General features: G+C 43.0%; 1 protein-coding gene across 2 annotated transcripts in view; it reads right to left on the bottom strand.

Annotated features, from left to right (window-relative positions):
• Positions 1-22,202, bottom strand: part of mdn1 (midasin AAA ATPase 1) — a 69,649-nt gene that overhangs the window by 27,517 nt on the left and 19,930 nt on the right. For both annotated transcript variants that reach the window (XM_038726454.1, XM_038726455.1), the window contains exons 23-57: positions 21,843-21,994; positions 21,227-21,405; positions 19,760-19,968; positions 18,964-19,110; positions 18,721-18,862; positions 18,499-18,633; positions 17,311-17,449; positions 16,876-17,008; positions 16,427-16,557; positions 15,496-15,634; positions 15,165-15,279; positions 13,950-14,210; positions 13,660-13,857; positions 11,276-11,484; positions 11,054-11,176; positions 10,728-10,925; positions 9,418-9,525; positions 9,103-9,291; positions 8,277-8,366; positions 7,911-8,174; positions 7,555-7,819; positions 7,269-7,428; positions 6,842-6,958; positions 6,561-6,769; positions 6,333-6,481; positions 5,837-6,036; positions 5,527-5,750; positions 5,148-5,261; positions 4,465-4,594; positions 3,612-3,718; positions 2,404-2,537; positions 1,952-2,118; positions 1,588-1,708; positions 1,190-1,403; positions 4-244 (exon numbers count right to left, since the gene is read on the bottom strand). In XM_038726454.1, the coding sequence (XP_038582382.1) occupies positions 4-244; positions 1,190-1,403; positions 1,588-1,708; positions 1,952-2,118; positions 2,404-2,537; positions 3,612-3,718; positions 4,465-4,594; positions 5,148-5,261; positions 5,527-5,750; positions 5,837-6,036; positions 6,333-6,481; positions 6,561-6,769; positions 6,842-6,958; positions 7,269-7,428; positions 7,555-7,819; positions 7,911-8,174; positions 8,277-8,366; positions 9,103-9,291; positions 9,418-9,525; positions 10,728-10,925; positions 11,054-11,176; positions 11,276-11,484; positions 13,660-13,857; positions 13,950-14,210; positions 15,165-15,279; positions 15,496-15,634; positions 16,427-16,557; positions 16,876-17,008; positions 17,311-17,449; positions 18,499-18,633; positions 18,721-18,862; positions 18,964-19,110; positions 19,760-19,968; positions 21,227-21,405; positions 21,843-21,994 (5,813 nt within the window). The remainder of the gene's footprint in view (positions 1-3; positions 245-1,189; positions 1,404-1,587; positions 1,709-1,951; positions 2,119-2,403; positions 2,538-3,611; positions 3,719-4,464; positions 4,595-5,147; positions 5,262-5,526; positions 5,751-5,836; positions 6,037-6,332; positions 6,482-6,560; positions 6,770-6,841; positions 6,959-7,268; positions 7,429-7,554; positions 7,820-7,910; positions 8,175-8,276; positions 8,367-9,102; positions 9,292-9,417; positions 9,526-10,727; positions 10,926-11,053; positions 11,177-11,275; positions 11,485-13,659; positions 13,858-13,949; positions 14,211-15,164; positions 15,280-15,495; positions 15,635-16,426; positions 16,558-16,875; positions 17,009-17,310; positions 17,450-18,498; positions 18,634-18,720; positions 18,863-18,963; positions 19,111-19,759; positions 19,969-21,226; positions 21,406-21,842; positions 21,995-22,202) is intronic.

Below are 22,202 nucleotides of genomic sequence, written 5' to 3' on the forward strand. Positions count from 1 at the left end.
TACCCAGGAGAAAGAGCCAGGTGCAGCAGGTCAGTGCTGAGTCGCAGCTGGTTGAGTACAGCCAGTTTCTCCATCAGGGGCCAGAGCTGAGCCCTGCGGCTGAGCTGCTGTAGCTCCTCTCTGGCAAGTTGGACTCTGTCTCCTGGCTCCTCACCCTCAGACAAGGAGCACACTTCCAGGAGATCTCTGGAGGTCATCTGACGCTGCTGTTGCTCCACGCTCGACATCAACCTCGCTAACACTCCTGATAGGAGAATACAGCAGGACATTCACATACTGACATTGGATTTTTGAAATTTTGGACGGGACAAACAATACAATGATCATTTAGGTAGTATTCTTAATGCCTGAACAGCAGGACTCAAAGCTGCAGCGTGAAGCTCTTTTTTTTAAATTCTTGTTATGTTTGTGAACAAAACTTGGAGACAAATGGAGAGGAACACCCACTCATCAGCAGGTGGCATTCATCAAGCTATAAAATGTTTGTGCAGTTAAAGAGCGAGTGACTGGTCCAACAGTGATGTCACGATGTACTGACACACCCTGGAGTACATCTGTACATCACTGCAGCTGGGTGAACACCACAGGAAGTTAAAAGTGCTGAATCTCATCTGTATGAGGAAAACCTCCTGAGAGAGGTTCAGGAAAAGAATATGAAAACGTTCTTGAATGAGGTCTGTGAAGATTCATCCAGGTCATAGTTATCCAAAGAAGGTTAAAGTCAAGGGCAAGTGGACGTGGTTGGTTGGCTTTGTTTCCCCTACCACGAAACAACTTCCAGTATCAACCAAGTCCAGCTGCCCTTGACTTTAACCTTTTGGAGTTCTTGCATGAGGCCCCTGTGACTTGTTTAAACCAATATGGTGAAGAGCACAGCTCAGACAGAAGAGAAGAAAATCCAGAATGTTCTCAGGAAACTTTACACTGGATTTTCAGATTTCTTGTGTACAAGAAAAACATTTTGGCGTGATGGCGGCACTAGAAAGTATTCACACTATGAGGACCAAGGAGAAGTTTGATGTCTGATGATAGTCTTTGGTGATCTTTAGGAGCCTTTTTATACCAAATGTGTGGTGAAATACCAGCAAATGTTGGGATATCTTATGCTGGACTCATATGCAGGAATTAGACAGACCTGCCAACACAGCACACTTGCTGTATAAAAAGTATTTCTGTGACACAAGCTCACCAGACTTCTGTGGATCCAGCTGGTTGTTCGCCAGAAGAACGAGGCCCCAGGCTTCTAGCAGACTCTCTTTGATGTCCAAACCAAGCCCAGCACCCTGAAGTCGGACCAGCTCCTGCCTCCAAGGACCCGTGGTGCCGTCCAGCCTTAGATCACTTACATCCAGGGCTTTACTCAGGAGCTTGAGCCGAGACGCACAATCAGCCACTGAGTCCAACTGGGGAATAAGGTGGATGTGATTCAGATCAGCTCAGAAAAGACATTACACTAATCAACACTTTCTTAATTTTTTGGACAACCATTTTAGACAAGATAGAAAAGACCACAAAAAGTAACAGTAAAAGAACAAGTGATGATGAGTAAATATCTGCTAAGAGGCCTGACAGTGAAGCAGTCCAGACCTTGAATGGCAGAGCTTTCCCAAGGGTTTTCTGGATGCCTTTCAGAGCTGTGGCTACAGACACCGGGGTGGACAGAACAGTCTGGATGGCTGTAGAGACCGCTTGCAGCTCCTGGTACCCTCTGTCACAGTCACAAGTGTTAGTAAATGAAAATATATTAACTGTAGGCAATGTAAAATAAAATTCCTGTATCACTACTGACCAAAATATTGTACAAGAGAAGAAAGTCATCTTTGCAATCTTATAGTCATCTTGGCAACCATTTTAGAGCAAATTTATATACAGAAAAAACATAATTACAAATGTAGTCAATGAAAACAATGTCATGTGTCGAAAAGTAGTGTGGAGGGAAAAAAGCGTTTACTCGAATGTGGCTTCTGTGTCTCCCAGCAGAAGCAGGGGCAGTCGGAGGATGAGGTGTTTCTGCACCCACTGCCAGTGCAGAGACAGCACGGAGATGCCCTGAGAGTCAGCTGGCAGCGTGCTGCAGACATCCCAGAAACGGTCGAGCCACTGCAGCAGCTGCAGGATCTGTACATACCACAGCAAGGCCAAGTTTGAATTTCACAAGAACCCTGTTTAACCTCTGAGGAGAGGAACAATGGCCTGGCTTATTAAGCCTGCCCTGAGAAGTGAGATAAAGTGACATCTAGATAGAGACAGTTATGAGGTACAAGTTTTTTTTCCTTGTGTGATACTTTACCATCCCTACATTTTAATACTTAATATACATTTTTTTAAAGAATGGTTAAATAAATATATAATGTTCCAGCCCCCCCGTAAAATGACAAAGGGATAAAGTGCGTGTGTTCTGACCTCAAACATGATGTGGTCTGAGATGTAGGGCTGCCCGTTCTGCACAGCCTGCAGGGTGAATGAGTCCCACAGATCAAAGAAGGTCCGCAGGTGCATCAGCACTGGGTGGGGCAGGTGACCAATGTCCACCATCCCTGTGAGGGGGAGAAAATACACCAATCAGCCATAACATTATGACCCCCTGGCCACGACAACACCTTGAACTTGTGTTCCTCAAACCATTCCTGAACCATTTTTGCTTTGTGGCAGGGTGCATCATCCAGCTGAAAGATGCCACTGCCATCAGGGAATAATGTTTCCATGAAAAGGTGTACATGGTTTGCAACAGTGCTTAGGTAGAGCTACGTGTCAGAGTAACATCCACATGAACGCCAGGACTCAAGGTTTCCCAGTAGAACAAAGCATCACACTGCCAGCTTGCCTTCTTCAAATAATGCAACTTGGTGCCATGCGTTTCCCAGGTATGCCAGGCACAAGCACCCAGCCATCCATGTGATGTTAAAGAAAACATGATTCATCAGACCAGGCTGCCTTTTTCCATTGCTCTGTGGTCCAGTTCTGCAGTTACGCAGACAACACGCAACAAAGTGCCATGCACTGTGTGTTCTGACACCTTTCTATTAGAACCAGCAATAACATTTCCAGCAAGTTTACCTACAGTAGCTCGTCTATCGGAGCAGCACATGGGCCCGCCTTAGCTCCCTACATGCATCAGTGAGCCTTGGCTGCCCTTGCCCTTTTCCTTCCTTGGACCACTTTTGATAGGCACTGACCACTGCAGACCGGTACCACCCCACAACAGCTGCAGTTTTTGAGATGCTCTGACCCAGAGTTCTAGCCAGCACAGTTTGGCCCTTGTCAAAGTCACTCAAATCCTTACACTTGCCCATTTTTCCTGCTTCTAACACATCAACTTTGAGGACAAAATGTTCACTTGCTGCCTAATATATCCCATCCACTGATGGGTGCCATGGTAACAAGATAATCAGTGTTATTCACTTCACCTGTCAGTGGTGCTGATCGGTGTACATGCGGCTCTAACCTAGTCATACACCATGCAGTGTAGATCAGTGGGAAGACATTTTGGTTTTGTTTGGAACTGCAAGTGGTACTCTGTTATGCAGATGGGTGACTGGTACCATGAATTGTGCTATTGCATGAGTTATGCTTCTATCAATTCATAATTTCCCAAAGTGTGCTGTGCATACCTTTGCTGAAGGCTGTGGCTATTCTCAGGGCAGAGTTCTGAGCAGACATGTTGATAGCACAGGTGCAGATGACGGACCTCTCCTCTCTGTCCATCATCAGAACAATCCTAACAAACACACACAAGAAATGTTTTTATCTTTTACTTTATGGTTCATACTTTTAATACAAGATTACTGTGCATGGAGAAAACAGATTATGTTTTTTTTATTTCCAACAATTCATGAGCCCTTCAGTCAAGATAATAATGCTGGAGGGTTAGGGTTCAGCTGTGATACGTAGTGTCATTCTAAAATGTCTGAAAAATTAACATTGACGGTTCTGTTAATGTTATACATTGACTGTGTCATGGCTATAAATAAGCACAAAATGGCCTGCACAGAATAAGTGCACGACAACAGTGGTCTGCCTACAATATATGGGGAAATCTTCAAACTGTTTTTATCAAACTTAATAGCCTGGCAGGGTATTTGCACCATGGCCAACCACAATTACTGTATGTTACACTGCAGATTGCAGGACTACACCATGTGCTGCAGGTCATCTTGCCAACAACTAAGCAACAGTTTTATACATTAGGGAAAACCTTTAAAATTTTGTAGTAATGAAAAAAAAAAATGGAGTTTTCATGTTTGACTCACTATCTGATAATCCATAATAAAGGAAACAACACACACAACGGTTTCTAAGAAGGATCGAGACAAAAAGGTACACGTATTTGTTAGCCTTCCACTTATAAATATACATATGCTGATCTACTGCAGTCATTTTGGAAAGTGTATGTGCAATGTGCCAAAGCCTTACTCTGCACATGGCCAAGTAGGATAAAATTGACGGGCACTGGTCCTACTGTACCTGTTGGCGACTGCGTTCAGTGCATCCAGAAACTCCGTGTATCTTTCCTCGTCCTCAAAGTTGCACTTGTTAGCTAAAATATCCAGGTATTGCTTGTTCCATCGCATGTCCACCAGAATCCTGTATTCATCTGGCGACATAACAAAGAGTGGTTAATACTCCTTGACAACGGCAGCAGTAGGTTGTAATACAAGTAAAACAAATGTGTGATGTGTAAATCTTAATCAGCTTTAACGTGGAATGTGGTGAAAATCATGGAGTTGCTGACAAGAAAAACTTTAAATTGTGGTTCGATGATAATACCAAACATGACCGCTAACGCAATCAACATGAACATCATCTACACCAATAGAAAAGATCACTAAGCTAAGTCATGAACTCCATATTGTGTATTACATCACAGAATTAAGAAAAAAGCATATTGTTCAATCCCTTATTATATTATCTTGTGGAAACAACACAACTGATTCACTAAATACCTTCACTTGCATTAAGCATACCTTGAAACTAGCATGAACAATACTTTACCTTTATGACTGTTTTAATGTTTGAATTCAACTTTTAGACTTTTTTGTTATACATAAAACATATTTATAGTTTTAGGTAATGCTTTTAATATTCTGGGCAGGGATTACAGGTGCAGTATCATTTAACAGAAGAACAAGACAACAAAAAAAGTTTACCTATGCTGTGAGGCTGGAGCAACTCGGCTAGTGACTTGCCCTTGGAAGCAAGTTTGCTAGCAAACACAGCCTTCAGAGCCCTGTTTCCTGCCTCCACCTGGACCAGAGCTGAATCTGGAAAAATCAAGAACCACCCTTTTTACTGTCTGCATGTCTGCATTGTGATTATGATATAAACTGTAAAACATGTGGACAGATCCCTCTGAACTAAGGGATCATGGTCCTGTGAAGCCCGTGTCTCAAATATTTGCAGTTTGACAAAAACATGTTCTACTGTTACGGCATGTGAATACATTGTTTCAGAGGAGTCTGAAACCATGTACTTCAAACTCTAAGATGTTCTGGTGCTGTGAGTGTTTGTGTGTGTAGAGGAACAAACCAGGGGCATATTTGTAGGACTTCCCCAGGTGTGAGAGCCAGCTGCTGCGGAGGATCCAGTCTCCATGAGAGGCTCTCTCTGTGAGCTGTCTCACTGCTGTGGGGATCAGCCTCAGAGCATCTCCTTCTGCCAAATCCACCACCCCCCCAGAAAACACTAGGCCTTCATGGACACCACTGCTCTGCAACGCCTTCTGCAGGTCACTCAGACTCAGTGGGCGATTACTGTGAACACAATTGGTGTAATTATTCTTAATTATAGTACGCTTGTTCTTTTCCGCTGCAGGCTCATGTGATTGTGTTGTTCTTACCGTTTGTCCTGCAGACTGAGGGTGTTCAGGCAAAATAAGAGGACCTGTCCATCTCGGAGGACAGCGGAGAAACAGGAATCCTCCGTGGAGAGGAGGGCAGAGGGGAAGCCATCAGGCCAAACTCCAGCACACAGCAACCCACTGCCCCAGTCCTCTGTGTCCAGGATGGCCAAGTGCTGCTCAATCACCTGCTGGGCTTGCTGGAGGGGCAACAATGCAATGGTTTTTTATTCTCGCTAGATTTCTTTATGCTAGAAGAATAGTAAAAAATATTAGGATATGCCGTGGAGAACATGAATATCAGCTTCAAATCTGGCAAAATTAGATCGACTGGTTAAGACAAAGTTATGTGCCATCCCGATATTAAATTGTGATACAAGATTTGGGCTACATTAGGCCGTCACCTGGACTGAGATAGACCAAAAAGAGGAATTTAATATCAAAGCTCTGTGAAATGTGATCCAGTGGCACTATACAGTTGGGACTGCATTGATACCTTTTGGCTGGCAGTGCAGCGCTGGCAGAGTGAGTAGGCCTCTCCACAGGCATGCTGCAGGGCGCTGGGTAAATCTACACCTCTCTGCAGCTGGCAGGCCAGCAGGGTGGCAGCATGGAGGAGGGAGGACACTGATGAGGCTGGGGAATCTGAAAGACAGATTAAATGAACTGTGCAGACTGACTGACTAACAGCATTATTTATTTGTTGTTGTTTTTCAGTGCTTACCCCAGATGGCAGATTTGATGCTTTTATGTATTTCAATCAGCAGATCACACACACAGTCCCCGGTCACCCCTGCGGTGTGAAGCAGGGTTTTCAGGTCCAGTGTGTCCCAGCAGACCCCTTCATGTTCCCCTGGGATGTAAACCTCCACCCCTCTGTTCCTCATGGCTCTGGAGAGCTCTCCGTGCACATGGTCCATGGTCAGGAACAACCTGCACAGCCACACACATCAGCTGAGCATGGACCTCAACAAACAGTGATCAAGGTCTAATTCTGAGTAATACCTGAAGTTCGGATGTGGGGTGATTTTGGGGGTCTTCCCATCTATGACTCCACGCTCGTTGATGGTGAGAGATCCACCAGGCTCCAGCAGAGCGTTGAGGCGATCCAGGACAGAAGCACTAAGCACATAATAAGTGGTCAGTGAAATGTTTCTCTACATCTACAGCTCCCATCACTTCTTATTTCAAAACGTTTCTGGGAATACCTGTCTAATGCTGAAACTTCTAGCAGTGGACTTTTGCTTTGATTTGTTAAAGCCAATATCAGAATGTTATATTTTCCCAAACATCTCTACACACAAGAATTACCTGATGGTCTTGACTGGTTAACTAAATGTAGGGTTTTTTTGGGAGCAAAATCCCAATTGAAAAATGTTTTTACAAATACAGACCAACAAGCACACAAATACACATATAAGACTTTCCTTACCTGCAGAAGTTGACATTGTCCATTAGCAGCCAGTCACCAGCCTGCAGGGCCTGGACCAGCATACCATCCAACCACTCGAAGCCTCCATTTGTCCAGCCGTCCTCCAGCTGAGCCAGTCGTTCCTTTAGCAGCGTAAAGTCCATCTGCAGCTTGGACATGTCTGGACGACAAACCCAAGCATGTTACAACACTGGGAACACATTCTTAACATGCTATATTTACAAGACAAAATCAATAAAAATAAGAAAACACATTTTGAAAGAAGATCCTTTCGGTCGGCCATTACCAGTGAACACTTTGAGCTTGGTGTTGAGTTTCTGCAGGAGCAGGATGATGACCTCCAGCTTGTTCAGTGCCTCAGAGTTGACGGTACCCCCAGTTCTTTGCAGTCCTTCCTCCTTCAGCCAGTGACAGAACAGACCCCAGGTCTGCAGCAGGAACTCTGTGTCCTGGATGCCAACATCCAGTGACATCAAGCCACGCCTTATTACCATGGCAACTATGTAGTCCACACTCTCCAGTACTTGTTGCCACGGCCGCATGATATCCACCTGGAGTGAAAAAAAAGTGCAGAGAGATGCGGTGTGATGTATTCAGCCAATAAAAGAGGCTTGGCAAACTAGGTCCTGAGTTCTGGGTTACCTGTTCAAAGCCTCCCAGCAGCTCTGTGGTGTCCATGGCACTGTTCATGGCCATGACCCTGAGGCGGTGTCCTGTCAGCAGAGCCAGCAGCCTCACCAGGCTGGTCTTTCCGCTGGCCGTGGGGCCGACCAGTATGGTCATCCAGCCCATCTCCACACACTTCATCAGGGACTCCAGGGGCCGTAACGCCTGGTGTGTGATCATCAGTGGGGGGTCCAGAGCCACAGGGGCTCCGCCACTGCGCTGCAGGACTGAGAAGCCCACCTACACGGGCAATCCAGGGAGAAAAAAATACTTAACTTTTTCTGTACCATTTAAAAAAAATTCAGCTGAAGAACAGGGTGAGGTTTCATTGCTTTGACAAACCTGCAGGTTGAGTGGAGTGATGTGGAACTGTCTGGAGCCGCTGTAAGGCTCAAAGTCCTCCCCAAACACTTTCCTGAACACGGACAGCACCTGATTGGGACACGGAGTTCAAAGACTAAACAGTGTTTTATCTCAAAAACTGTGGAAAAATGCTTTCCAAACGGGCCAGTAACAATACACAGAAAAGGAAGGGTAGCTACCAAATGCAAGAAAAGAGAGTGAATTTAATCCATTCAATGTAAACACAAATACACACAGTTGTCCTTGTGCACAGACACTTCTGCATTTGATAGGTTAACCTACTTGTCTACAGAGGCATTTCCTTTCATTTAATTTGTCCCGTGTTGGTATATACAGTACATTCCAAGTCACGTAATAACCACAGTAAGGGCCAAATACACTCCCCTGTGGGACACCATTAATCAAAGGTGAACTTCTAGAACTCTGGACTTTGAACCCCACTCTCTGAAATCTATATGTTGCATATGTAGCATGTAGGGGTACAACATGCACCAAAGATCCCTGGCTGGAAGTAAACCAGCAACATTGCAGGTATGTGGCATGAGTTGTAATCATTTAGCTGCCAAGGCACTCCAATAACATGAAATGTTCATTTGTAGTTCAATTAGAATCCTTCCACAAAACCTCTCAACGAGCATTTCACCAACACATACAGTACATGTGTTCAAGTGCAACAGCAAGAAGTATAACAGACACTAGTCCTTTAAATATGATTTAAACTTACAAAACAGATTTAATTAATTGATACACTGATAAAAGTTTCTTGTGGAACCTTAAGTAAAGCAAAGTTGGTGAAGAGGTGTACCTGAGCCTTGTCAGCCTCCGTTCTCATCCTGTCAGCATACACCAAGGCTACGTGTTGGCCTGGGTTGAAAAATCCTGGGGACTGGTCTGCCTGCATCAGTTGACACCAGCGGAACATGTCGCGCAGGTTGAACTCCCAGGGGCTTCCTTTTTGACCCCACCGCCGCTCCACACACACCTCCTGGACAAGCTATAAAGGCAGGAAACTTACTCAACGCTTTAAAACATGTGCCTGGTCTTCAGTCGGCTAATTCAGCATACAAAGTCCTCCAGATGACAGTCTAAGTCATACAAAAGTAAGGGAAGAGAAACCTACCCTGTTACTGAACTCCACCATTTTAGCAACAATTTCCTTATCAATGCTGGGGAAAATAGAGTCTCCTATGAACTCCATGTCTTTGTTCGTGAGCTGGTCCACAAAAACCTGAGAACACAGAGGTAAGCCAGATTTTATGAACAGGGATGAAAAAGAATCAAAAGAAATGAAATGATAGAGTCGGGGTGATGTCAGATTCATGCACAAATTATAGTCAGATGCATTTTCTAAAACTACAAATCTTTTCTACACAAACATCTTCTGCATTTTATTGACTAACATGATAAGACAACCACAAGATTTGCAATTATTTTTGAAGATACTTGAGCCCATACATTTGTTTCCAACAAATTAGTTGGTCCCGGTTTTCCTGAGATATCCCACTGGGATCCCTTGATCTTTAGAGTACTTCCCCACATCTCAGTGTGACAGGTGAACGGCAGTGTTGTTCACATTTAACAATTCTAGGGTTAACATAATTTCGCGCTAACTAACAACTATTTTCATTATTGATTACTCTGCAGATGTTTAGCACTTAACTTTAACACTTGTTATTTAGTTTATAATGACAATGCAGAGAATAGCAGAAAATTATAATATCTGAAATTCTGCAACCAGAGAATCTTTGGACTCTTTGCTTGAAAATAACTGAAACAAATCATTACTGACTAATGGTTTCAGCTCTAAACAATTCATTACCTAAACAGAATATTGTTTTAAAGACCATCATCATGACTCACTTTTTTGTATCCGTGTGCTGAGTAAAAAATGCTGCTACAGAATGTGAAGATTTATCTGTATTTATGTTGAATGTGTTCAATTAAACTGTGCTGACATGCAAGACTATTTTAAATTCCATGATAAATTAATCCATAGGCAATAGCCTCTGTTCTTACTGAAGCTTGTCTTTTTAATATAATTATTTGTTTTGTGTATTTTTTGTCTGCAAACTGGAGGTCATCATCCTCCTCCTGCAGAAACTCACCACCAAGCTCAAAGTGTTCACTGGTAAAGGCCAAGTACGGCCACATCATTGCAAATAAGATCTCTGACCTCAGGAGATCTTCACTGACGAAATAAAAGGTTCAATAAAGCAAGAAAATGCCCAAACTCCGTAAATGTAATGCACTATTAATCAAATTATTAGGAAAGCAATTTTTTAAACCCATACATACATACATACATACATACATAACTAGATGAGTGAATAAAGTAGAAATAATTAAACAAAGCAAAGAAGCTACAAATAGAGAAAAAAAACAAAGACCAGCAAAGTTAGTAATATAACCTGTAATAAATCTTTTCCATACCTGAGTGAATCTGTTGAGGAAGGACTTGGGCAGTCCCTTACGCCCGCCGCCTTGAGTAAAGGGGTTCTGGCAGCCAAAGATCTTGGTCTTCTCCTGCTGAACCTGGAAACTCATGCCCAGTTCAGGTATGTAGATCTCTGCTCGGTGATCAAAACAGGCATTCAAACCCTCCAGCACTGACTGAGAGGCCAGGTTCAGCTGTCAGTAAGATGAACAAGACAAGTCAGTTTAACACCGCAGATTATATTACAGCATCAGCAGACTACTATCTGTAAAGGAAAGGTTTGCAAACAAAACAAGCCACAAGACTGGTGTCCAAAACTTACCTCATCCAGGACCACCCAGTGACCCGCCTTCAAAGCAGCCAAAAGGGGGCCATCACGCCATGAAAACTCTCCCCCCTTCCCTCCCTCTACAGGGAGATCTGTCCCAAACAAATCAGCAACATCCTGCCAGAGAGTACACGTCATCAGCACCAGAGCCTTGCAGTCTTTGAAGTTCATTCAGGAACACAATGGAGACCTTCTGAGCGTTCATAGAAAGCTTACCGTCTGCTCCGACAGGTTGATTCTGACCAGGTGGTTCCCAGAAGCTTTTGCCAGAGCTGCCACCAGACTGGTCTTTCCTACACCAGGTGAGCCCTCCAGCAGCACAGGCCTCTGCAGCTTCAGTGCCCGCAGAAGCCTCTGGGCATTCACAGCAGTAGTGCCTGCTGCGATAGCGTAGTCTGACAGGTTCCGGCTCTCAGTCTGAGGCCCTGTGTGGACATTAGGTAATGAGCCATTTCATTCAAGCACAAGAACGGAAAGGTAACTGTGTGTAAACATTACTAAAGAAGTATGAACGGTTTACATTTCCACGTAGAATTTGATTTGGCAGTGTAATAGCTTCACTCTCTGTAATCACAGGGATATGAGGCTGGAAAAGTTGAGGTTTTTCTTAGCGTACTACAAATTACTTAACTTAACACAGACATGAGACTGATATTGATATTCTCATTTAACTTCTGGCAAGAAAGCAAATAAGTGTTTCTACCAAAAACATAAAACTATTCCTTTATGGAATAAGACCTGCACGGATACCGGGTCCCATGCATTCAAAGCAACCAAAGGTGCACTAACTCTGTGTGACAGGGAAGCCAAGAGCATCACTAAATAGCACTTAAACTGACGTTAAACCATCTGTCTACCAGGTACGCTCCGAAGACAGCATAAGACCATTGAAAGCAAAGGTTATCAAGTTAATATGAGGATTACACGGTTTGAGTTACGTAAAATCAAAGTAACATATCTTTTTGCACAGAACAAGGACTGAGAATTTTCTCCCTCATCTCTTATAATGAAAACACATTAGGATGGGATATTTCGATGGCCAGTATTAACAAGAGGAATGAGTACAGCAAAAACTCTGAGTATATGTAAGCACGTGACTATTTGTTTTAAAAACAGACTTGAAATGTGAACCTATCCTTTACATTAAAAAGGACAGTGAAGCATCATCACATTCTCCTGAGGACATCCTGGATCTGCATAACAATTGTGGTGATACCTGAACAAGAAGTTGGAATTGTGTCACCACCATCACCACTTAATGTAACACATTTGCATAGGGCTGTGCAATATGACGATATGTATTGTTTGACGACAGCAAAAGGTCTATTGTTTAAAATTATGCTCTATTGTTTATTTCGTTGTGTCGAAACACTTTACGAGGGGACGACGCTTTGCACCGCGGTGAAGTTATGTTGGATATTCAACAGACATCTGTCTATTCAACGTAAATCTAATATCCAACTTCAAACTAACTTCACCGCAGTCCGTTCTTCCACACTTGCCGTTGTTGCAGGAAAGAAATTTGCATTCAGAACAAACAGATGATATTTGAGATGATAGCAGTGGCAAGAACAGATGGGATCTTCAGGGATTCACACAAGGTTGGAAAGTTTGTTGGAGGAAAACTTGTAGATGTTTGGTCGATCAAAATAACAAGGAGTAGGATTTAAACAGTAGCTTTTAATGACTTGCCCACAGATATTCAGCTTCCTTTTTAGGTCACCAAGACGTGCTGTTGTTGTGACGTTAGCTACAGCAACAGGAGAATTGTATCGCTGTCTGGAGCTGCTGAGCTGGGACCATCTCATCCTCTCATAATTACTTTCCAGCAGCAAGTAGCAACAATTTGCTAACCCACAACCTAGCTAACATTAGTTAGTTGTCCTTGTTCACTCTATATCATGGTATTTGTCCAGGTGTTGGATTTCTCCAGAATAGCTTACCCCACCTTTATGATGCAGAGAAAAATCATAGTTCGTAATATTTAATTTACAAAACATGTTCAATATCGGGATATATATCGTTATTGGGATATGAAATGACCTATATTGGGATATGAGATTTTAGTCATATCGCACAACCCTACATTTGCACAAAATTTTGTATGAAAAATCTGGAGCTCGTTCCTGACATGCATACCAAATCTGGTGTCATTTAGAGAATGTATTGGTTAACTGTAGCTAAAATGTTATCAATACAGAATAATGTGTGACAGTGCCACCACAGTGGGTGTCATTTGACATTGTAATCCTGAGGTAACTGGAAAAAATGTATAAAAGTACAAAAATGACGATTTTCTACCATCAGGTCCCAAAGAATGAACTGGCAACAATTTTGTCAAAAAAAGAAAAACAAATCATAGACAAGTTTGCAAGGGTTCTGGGTTTTGCATTTGTCATGCAATTGCTACAACATTTTAGAGGCAGACGTGGGCAGGGGATCAACCAATAGATGCAGCTCTATATAAGGAATGTGTTGAAGCGAAGAATTTGAATGTGCTATCAGGGTTAGCGAAGTGTGAACAAAAACATGGAGGAGCAGAGGATATAGATAAGAACACAGCCTCTTATCAGTCTGTTTGGAATCAGTGAAGTCCATACCCAAGGCAATGTAGAAGGGGTCAATGCCAAAGAAATCTTCGCCCCACTGGGGTTCCCGCAGTAGGCTGCTGTCATAGACTCTGAGGGCGTCCAGCATCTCCTGATCCAGCTCCGTCATCTGGCTCAGCCGCTGTTGCAGGAAGCCTAAGCATAGCCGGCGTGCCAGAAAGGCATTGTCTGAACAGGACACAGTGGTGCCTGCAAGAAAAGGGAGTCTCGGGTCACATTTTTTTAAACTCCTCTTTGAGTGAAAGATTCTCAGTGAAACTAAAAATAAGTCATCAGCTCACCAGAGCCAATGCCGTCTATGTAGACCAGACATGCGGCGTGGATGAAGGCGGTAACAGTGTCCAGTCTGAGGTCCCACTCTGCTTCTTCTTCATCTTCCAGGGCTCCCATGGTCATGAAGCCGTCTTCGTCCCGCTCACACACAGTGCTCAGGAAGTTTACCCATGACAGGATGTCTCTGACGCTAAGGATGCAGCGCCGGCCAAAGTCCTGCTGGGTCAGCCACTCGATGAAGTCCAGCATCAGCTCTGCAATATCGCCGCCTGAATTTGAGTCCAGAGACACAACACCCGTAACACTTTCTACATTAGTGTTTTGTACATGTCATCTTATCCATTATTGAAGTGAAACCTAAACCTAGGCTGGCTACACTTTGCACCATGATGGCTAGCATGGCAAAAAACTAGAAATGAATATGGGACAACAAGAACAGATCGACAGGTCTTTATAGCCGGATTGCAAAATAAGGGGTGGGGGAAAAAAAAGAAAAGTAAATCAATGTTTAAAAATTTGTTACATTTTTTTAATAAAATGTTTGATTCTTGATCTATTTTACTAGCACTAGCTTGATGTGCAGGAACAACTAAATGAATTTTATTTATCACTTTTATATGCAGTATAGCAATGCTGAAATAAAACTGACAAGTGAAGTGCATTTATATCGTCTCTAGTGTCAATTTTCAATTCAATTTCAATTTTATTTATATAGCGCCAAATCACAACAACAGTTATCTCACAGCGCTTTTCATAAAAGAGCAGGTCTAGACCGTACTCTGTGATGATATTTACAGAAGCCCAACAGTTCCCACCAGGAGCAAGCACTAGGCGACAGAGGCAAGGAAAAACTTCCTTTTAAGAGGGGGGTGGGGGGGGGGAGAGAGAGAGAGAGAGAGCCTACACAATATACACACAGAGGTACAGACAGTGAAGGTAATGTTGCTATAGACTAAATGAAAAATGGTACAGATATTTATAATAGTGTTAATGGTAACAGTCGTAATGTTAATGATTATAATAACAATAATAACAATAGGACTAGCAACAAATAGTCGTTGCAGCAGAGGGTGTCGAGCAGCAACACGGTAGGTGTATGATTCAACTTTTCCCCACAGTCTAGTGATAAACAAAAAAAATAAATAAAAAAATAGCTATAAATTGCAATACTTATCAAAATGGCTCCCAAGTATCTTGATAATATCGAATCAGGACTAGTTTACCATCAAGTGAAAGGCCAGAGCGCAGGTTGTGTTGGATGATCTGAACCAGGTCACTACGGCTGTTGTTCTGAGGACACCAGATCTCTGTGAAACGGTTCCTGAGGGCAGGAGAAAGCTGCCCAAAAACAGACAAGTACTAAAGTCAGATTCTACAGTTCTGGTTGGTTACTCTTAAAGCACATATATTTATAATCTTATAGCTCATATATTTAAAAAGCATGTTAAATCATTGGGACAAACATCTACCTTCAAATTCAGGAGAATCAAGTACAGGCAAATACAACAGTGTCTCTTTCCTTTTTTTTTTTTTAAAACCACTTCTTTAATCTACCTCCTTCTTGCCAAAGTCTCCTCCGGGGTTCATGGTGGCAACCAGACGGAAACCTGCAGCTGCTCTGATCCACTCTACGTCGTCATTGTCCCCGCTGCCTTTCTCTGCCAGCACAAGGGACTTCTCTGTCTCTAGAACACTGACCACAAACACATTGTCAAGGGTTCACCTTAGTCGTTATTCACCTGTATGTGAGTGTAAATAGGGCAAAATGTCCTGATGAGCAATGTGTTTTATACATATCTGACATCTTCCTGCCATCCATACACATAACATTTGGGAATTTGGTTAGATCACAGTCTGACTGTCAAACCTCATGTGGAACAACTGGAACAGAATCTGAAGAAAAAAGATTCTCCTCATGAAGACAGATGATCTATGTCTGTGCTCAATAATGGAGTATCCTTTATTCTCATGCTGCTCGCTCTGCCTAAAAACAGCTTGATGCAGTTTACCACTGCTCTCTGCTTATTAGTACAGGATATAAATATCCCACTCATCACTGTATACTACATATTCATCAGAGCAGATCCCAGACCTGACTGCCTCCCAGCACTTTCTAATTCCTTTCATTTATACGGTGGACTTGCAAACGTCATCGAAGTCTAGTCACTGAATTGTGGCCCTTTAAAGAGATGGTGTGATTGTTTCTGATGCTGCTGAAATGTGCCTGGGAGTGTGTGGCTGTGTTTCAAATGAGATATTGATCTAAATATAACTACCTGATTACATAAAGGTTATAATATTGGAGTGACCCCGCGACCCTGTACGCAGGATAAGCGGTTGACGATGGATGGATATTGGAGTGAAATGAGTGTATTTTGTCATCCAAACGTCACTTGATATCAATAAGGTAATGAAATGTTTACTTTGTTACAATGTTTCCAAATTCAATGTATTTTGGGCCACAAAAATGTGTGTGTGTGTGTACCTGTTGAGTCTCTCCAGCACTGAGTCGTCTGCCAGGGAGATCTCATCCATGAGAAAAACTCCTCCCTCCTTCATGGCCAGCACCAAGGGCCCATCATGCCATTGAAACAGCCTGCTGTCTTCACCTTCAGCCTACACACACACACACACACACACACACACACACACACACACACACACACACACACACACACACACACACACACACACACACACACACACACACACACACACACACACACACACACACACACACACACACACACACACACACACACACACACACACACACACAGTCAGATGTCACAAACTAAGAATCTTCTTTTATTTATTTGTTTAGAAATCAATCTGACACATTCGCTTTTTCTTAATTGCTCCATTCAAATATACGGATACAGTCCTGGACTGCTATAGAGTTGACATTTCAACCTACCGCAGACTAGTTACTACCTGATGTGTGTGTCTGACAGGTCGCAGGCCTCCCAGGAAGTCAGATGTTTCCATGTGTAGGTGACAGTTGACTGCGAAAAGTTTCTGTCCAGCCAAAGCAGCAAACAACTGGCAGATTGTTGTCTTCCCACATCTGGTGAGGGAACAGCAACAAGAGCTTTAAACGATGTGCAGGAACACAATACAAACAAAGAGGATCCAAAGGAAACTCAGCTGAAACTGACCAGTAATCTGCTACTCTGCACCGACTAGATCCTCTTATACATCATTACATAAAGGTACATTCAAGGAACTTAATTTCTGTCAAATAAGGTATAGAATATGACTATGCAACCATGCTAGCAGCTCTGTGAGGCTGTACTTAGGACCAGCAGTGCTTTAAGCTAATGCTAACATCTGCAAAAATTGGGACTGGCAGTTCCATTTGAATCTTACCCTGTGTCTCCTACAAGCAGGACAGACTCGCCAAATCGTAGCGCCCGTCCTACCAGCACAGCTAGCCTCCTCATGCCATACGTCCACACCACATGGCGAAACTCCTGTGGAACTCCAGCAATGCTGTCGATGAAGGGACCTGCCGAGCATCAAGGCAACATGTATCACACAAGCTAGACGGCTCGATTCGATACTTAACTACTGTAATCTGTAGTGTCATATATCATGACACTTTCAGGTTTTCACAGAATTAAAAGTTGTAGTTTTATGATTTAATACCTGAGTATTTAGGCTCAATAAAGGTTGATGCAAGACTGTGCAACTTTTGCTGAACAATGGCTACACAGGCCAAAAGTGTCAATCACAGAATAATGGGACATAATGGGAATTTCCTGGTGTGCTTCCTTTTGTCTACTTTCGTGATTTAAAAAAAAAAAAGAAAAAAAAAATCTCTCTCTCTCTCTCAAACATGGTGGAACAGTAGCACAAGTAGAGAAGGAGAGGAGAGGAAATGTTTTTAGAGAAATCAGACGCCCTTTCCTCTGAAGCATCACGTGGAACACATCTGTTTGTTACAGCAACTGACAGCTGATCCAGCTGTGATCAGCTGAAACAAACAGATGTAACAGCTGGAGACTTTTGATGGAGTTTGTGTCTGTGTGCACTGTGCTGATACTAATAAAAAGGCACACAGGTATCACTGCAGAGCAGCATGTTTTCTCTCTGTACCTGTTACTGTTTAACACCTGCACATGAACCTGCATTGTGTATTTATACTGTGTCCTGCTCAGAGGCACAGGATCATTTCATCCTTTTGGAATGTGTTCATATCATCTGCATCTGTATTTATTTATATTCTGATTGTGACTTCATCATTAAATAATCCAGAATATGATCATGGTGCCTTTTGATTTATTGGGCTAATTGTTTCCGGGGAAACTGAAATGACATAACTCATATCAAAGCAGCCGCTCAGGAATTATCACCCTCAAATTTGACTGAATGGAAATGATGATCCATGATGTGAAAAGTGTTTCTAGCTGACGGACGACTCATCAGCTCTCTCTGGTTGAACAATGCAGAATGTTTGAAGTCAAACGTTTGATACAGCGTTCCAGTAGAGATACTCTGAGGTGGCCCTGGATCAGTGTGTGGTGGTAGAGTGAAGTGGGGTTATGTTCCTCTTACTGAACTGGCTGGTGACCTGTTTCTGACAGAACAGGTTTTCTGGGTTCACTGTCCTCTTGAAGTGCTTCTCCAGGATGGACAGGATGGTGGCCTCTTCCTCCGGTTTCCTCACACGTCCTGCCAGCAGCATGTACCCTGACGAAGACGACAATAGCTTTATTTGAAGTTTCACGGGAACATGCGTTGGTTGGTGATCTAACAGAAACGTCTGACAAGCCTCACCATCGTCAGCCAAATGCTGCAGCCAGTCGTGAGAGGCCTCCGTCTGCACCTCCAGCCTGTAGCGGTCTGCCCATCGGAACATATCTCTGAGGGTGATGAAGCCATGTTTCCCCGCAAACACAGAAGATCCCCTGCGTAAAGACTGGAAGAGGAAACACATTTCACATAGTTAGGATCACCCAAAACAGGTAGGTAATATGCAGGGTAGATACGCAGTACTGTAACATAAGAGTGTACAGTTACCTGAAGGTCTTGCATGACCTTGACCAGCTTGGTGCAGTAGGATGGAGGGAGGCTGCACCTCTGATGGAGGATGATCTCCAGCTCTTCACAGGGCAGCTCATCAAAGTGTAGCTCTATAAATCGGTTTCTGAAAGCCCTGGAGAGCACCTGGAGATCAGTTAATAAAGATTATTCAAAAGGTTTTTGATTTGGTTTGACAGGTAAAAGTAGATGTTACCAAGATGTCAGTTTACTAGTTTCACCCAGATATTAGATCCAATGTAATCAAATAAAACATTCCCATAACCTTTATGAGAGAGAAATGCTGATTCATTCTCAGGCTTGGATGCTGTAGTTTGTGGTGAAGTCTATGTGTGGAAAACACATGGCTTTATAAGACGACCACTTTAATTTCTGGTGTGGCCGAGTCTTACCAGCCCTGGCAGAAAAGGATCTGAGAATGCAGTTTGTCCAGTGGGTGATGGGATAAAACAAAGGCCTTGGCTTCATTAAACTGAAAAAAAAGTTTATCCCTAAAGTTGAATGTGCTCAGCAAATTTCATGCCAACAGGTCCATAAGATTGTAATGTTTCTTTGTGAGTGCATAAGAATTTCAGGAAAGATTAAATGAGTCACCAAGACATTATGCTTCATCCTCTGGGGACCATGACTATCCATTTCAAATGTTATGCCATGTCATCTGGCCAGCAGTTATCAAGCTCGGAACCTACAGGTTTGACCAAAGTCAATCTGAAGGTAAGCACACTGTTAGCGTGCCATCAGACACACCCCCTCTCACACTAAATGAATGGCATACCTTTCGACCACCATAAAGACCAGGGGGATTCTGGGTAGCAAACAGCATGAATCTTGGGTGAGCCTTGATGACTTCCTGAGTCTCTGCCACAAAGAGCTCCCTGTTGTCGTCGAGTAGTCTGTTGAGAGCCTCCAGGACGTCAGTGGGGGCCAGGTTCAGCTCATCCAGGATGATCCAGTAGCCTTTCCTCATGGCGTCTATCAGAACGCCTGCAGCAGCAAGCAAAACAAGCGACATGTTAGTCTGGGTTCATGCCAGAGTTCAGTGGTAACAGTGGGTGGGTTTCTTGAGAGGAATGGAAAGCATCGTGTGGGGTTGCATTCACTATTAAATGTATTTACATTTTTCAATATTTTGAATTAAACTAACATGTCATCTCCCTCACCTTCCAACACTAATAATAAACTCTTATTCAATGTGACTCTATTCTCACATGGGACTGCTGGATGATAATATGTGGGACTGAGTCTAAATAAAACGCAGTATGTGTTTATGGTAATGAAGAAATATGTCACCCAAATCTAGAGACTGGAAGTGTGAAGTCCACAGGTGAAAATTCTGTAAACCTTTCCATAAATTTGGGAATTTCTGCACGTTGAATGCATTCACCTATTTTTTTTATCCATCCATCGTCAACCGCTTATCCTGTGTACTGGGTTGCGGTGGCCTGGAGCCAATCCCACAGGTCGCCAGTCCATCTAGCCAGCCTATTTTTTTTATTACTACTATTCATAATGGTCAAAAGGCTGATTTCTGGGTTTTCTCTGCCACGGATAAATTCAGGTGGACATTTTAGTTGTATTCATTCATTCATTCATTCATTCATTCATGTATTTCTTTTCATTATTATTTCTTGTTCTTCTGAGTCAATAAAGTAGGCCTATGTGTAAATTGCTAACCGTAAACTATTTGTCAGGTCCACATATTCCCCCCAAAAATACAGAGAGATTCGGCAGTGTGGCTCACTGATGTGTTTTTGGAACAGAGCTCTAGCTCCTGCTTGTTAGTAGGGCACTTTTTTGGTCTTTTGTTTGCCCCTGCACATGGGATTGCTTGACAATACGAAATAAGCCAATCAAATTACCTCTCTGAGGACATTAAAGTTATCTAGGTCTAAGTCTAGTAGGTCTCTGTACCTCAGTTGGCCATAAACCCCTAACCCCTTCTAAAGTAAATGTGGTAAATTCTGCAATCTTTGTAGATACTCAATGTATAAGATGTTGTGATCCATTTTCAGCTTGACATGTCTTGTTTTTGCAAAATATCCTGTTTTTTTTTTATATTTGCCATATACTTAAATACACTACTCTTTGTTTTGACATCAGTAATGGTCTCTTAAATTTAAACATTCTGATTCTTACTCTTAATACTGGTTGGAAGTTTGAGATACTGTATAATGGCGAGTATGGCGTAGTAAACATGAGCCTCGCTCATTTTTTCAAGTCAGGTTAGCATGAGCGCTCGTACCCTCTCTGAACACAAGCTTCCCCCGGTCGTCTGATGAGTAGCAGCCTATGTACTCTTGGATGTCGGTGTGCTCGTGGTTGTTGATTCTCACACACTGGTTCCCAGTGGCTGCAGCCAGCCAGCGGATCAGGCTGGTCTTCCCCACAGACGTCTCTCCCTGGATCAGCACTGGGTGAGTGCTGTGATTTCGAAACATTAAGAGAGAGAGAGAGAGAGTGATGGGTGGGCGGACTATTGATTTGTCATCAGCTCAATACAGTCGAGTCAGGTGGGTTTCATTCATGGTAGCTTAACTGCGGCGTAAAGCAGCAGTAGGGAATTCTTTTAAAAACATTTTTTGGCATATTTGCTTATTTATCACTAATGCTCTACCTAAAAACACTAACAATTTCTATTCAGATGTTCAGGAGGTCAGCTATCCTTAACAGAAGCCAAAAGCTGATTGCTTCCTGCTGCCAGGTCCTTGCCAGATCACTGGTCACTGACAGCAGGGGAATTCAGTTCACCCACAGTTTTGTCCTGATGAACTCTTTCCAAGGGACAGCATTAGCTCTGACAAAATGAACATCTAGACATTTATAGATGAACCCATTGATTTGGGCAATGGTTTTCCTACCCTGCAGATACCACTCTGGCAAGGTCCCGGAGGTTGAGTTTGACTGAGGCGGTGAGGATGTAGCTGGGGTCCAGAGCGGGCTCCATCTCCCCTTGGGACACCCAGTAGCCCTCCACTTCCACGCAGAGCCGTCCTGAGGGCGCCGGAATGGGCTGCAAGAAACATAACAAAAGGGATTTTTCATCTGCTCATGAATTTCAAACTTACATATTTACCTAAAAGTTTCTGTGGTACTGCAGTGCTGCTAATTATGAAGTAATTTTACCCATCTGGGTTTTAACTTAGAGTTTTACTATTAATTCATGTTTTTTGCCATGAAAATCGAATTGAAACGCTGAAAGCCTGCTGGGAGAGGAAGGG

This window comes from Micropterus salmoides, unplaced genomic scaffold (assembly GCF_014851395.1).
Source record: "Micropterus salmoides isolate LMB-PRFRI ecotype aquatic unplaced genomic scaffold, ASM1485139v1 Ms_hic_scaffold_18, whole genome shotgun sequence".
Taxonomy (NCBI): Eukaryota; Metazoa; Chordata; class Actinopteri; order Centrarchiformes; family Centrarchidae; genus Micropterus; species Micropterus salmoides.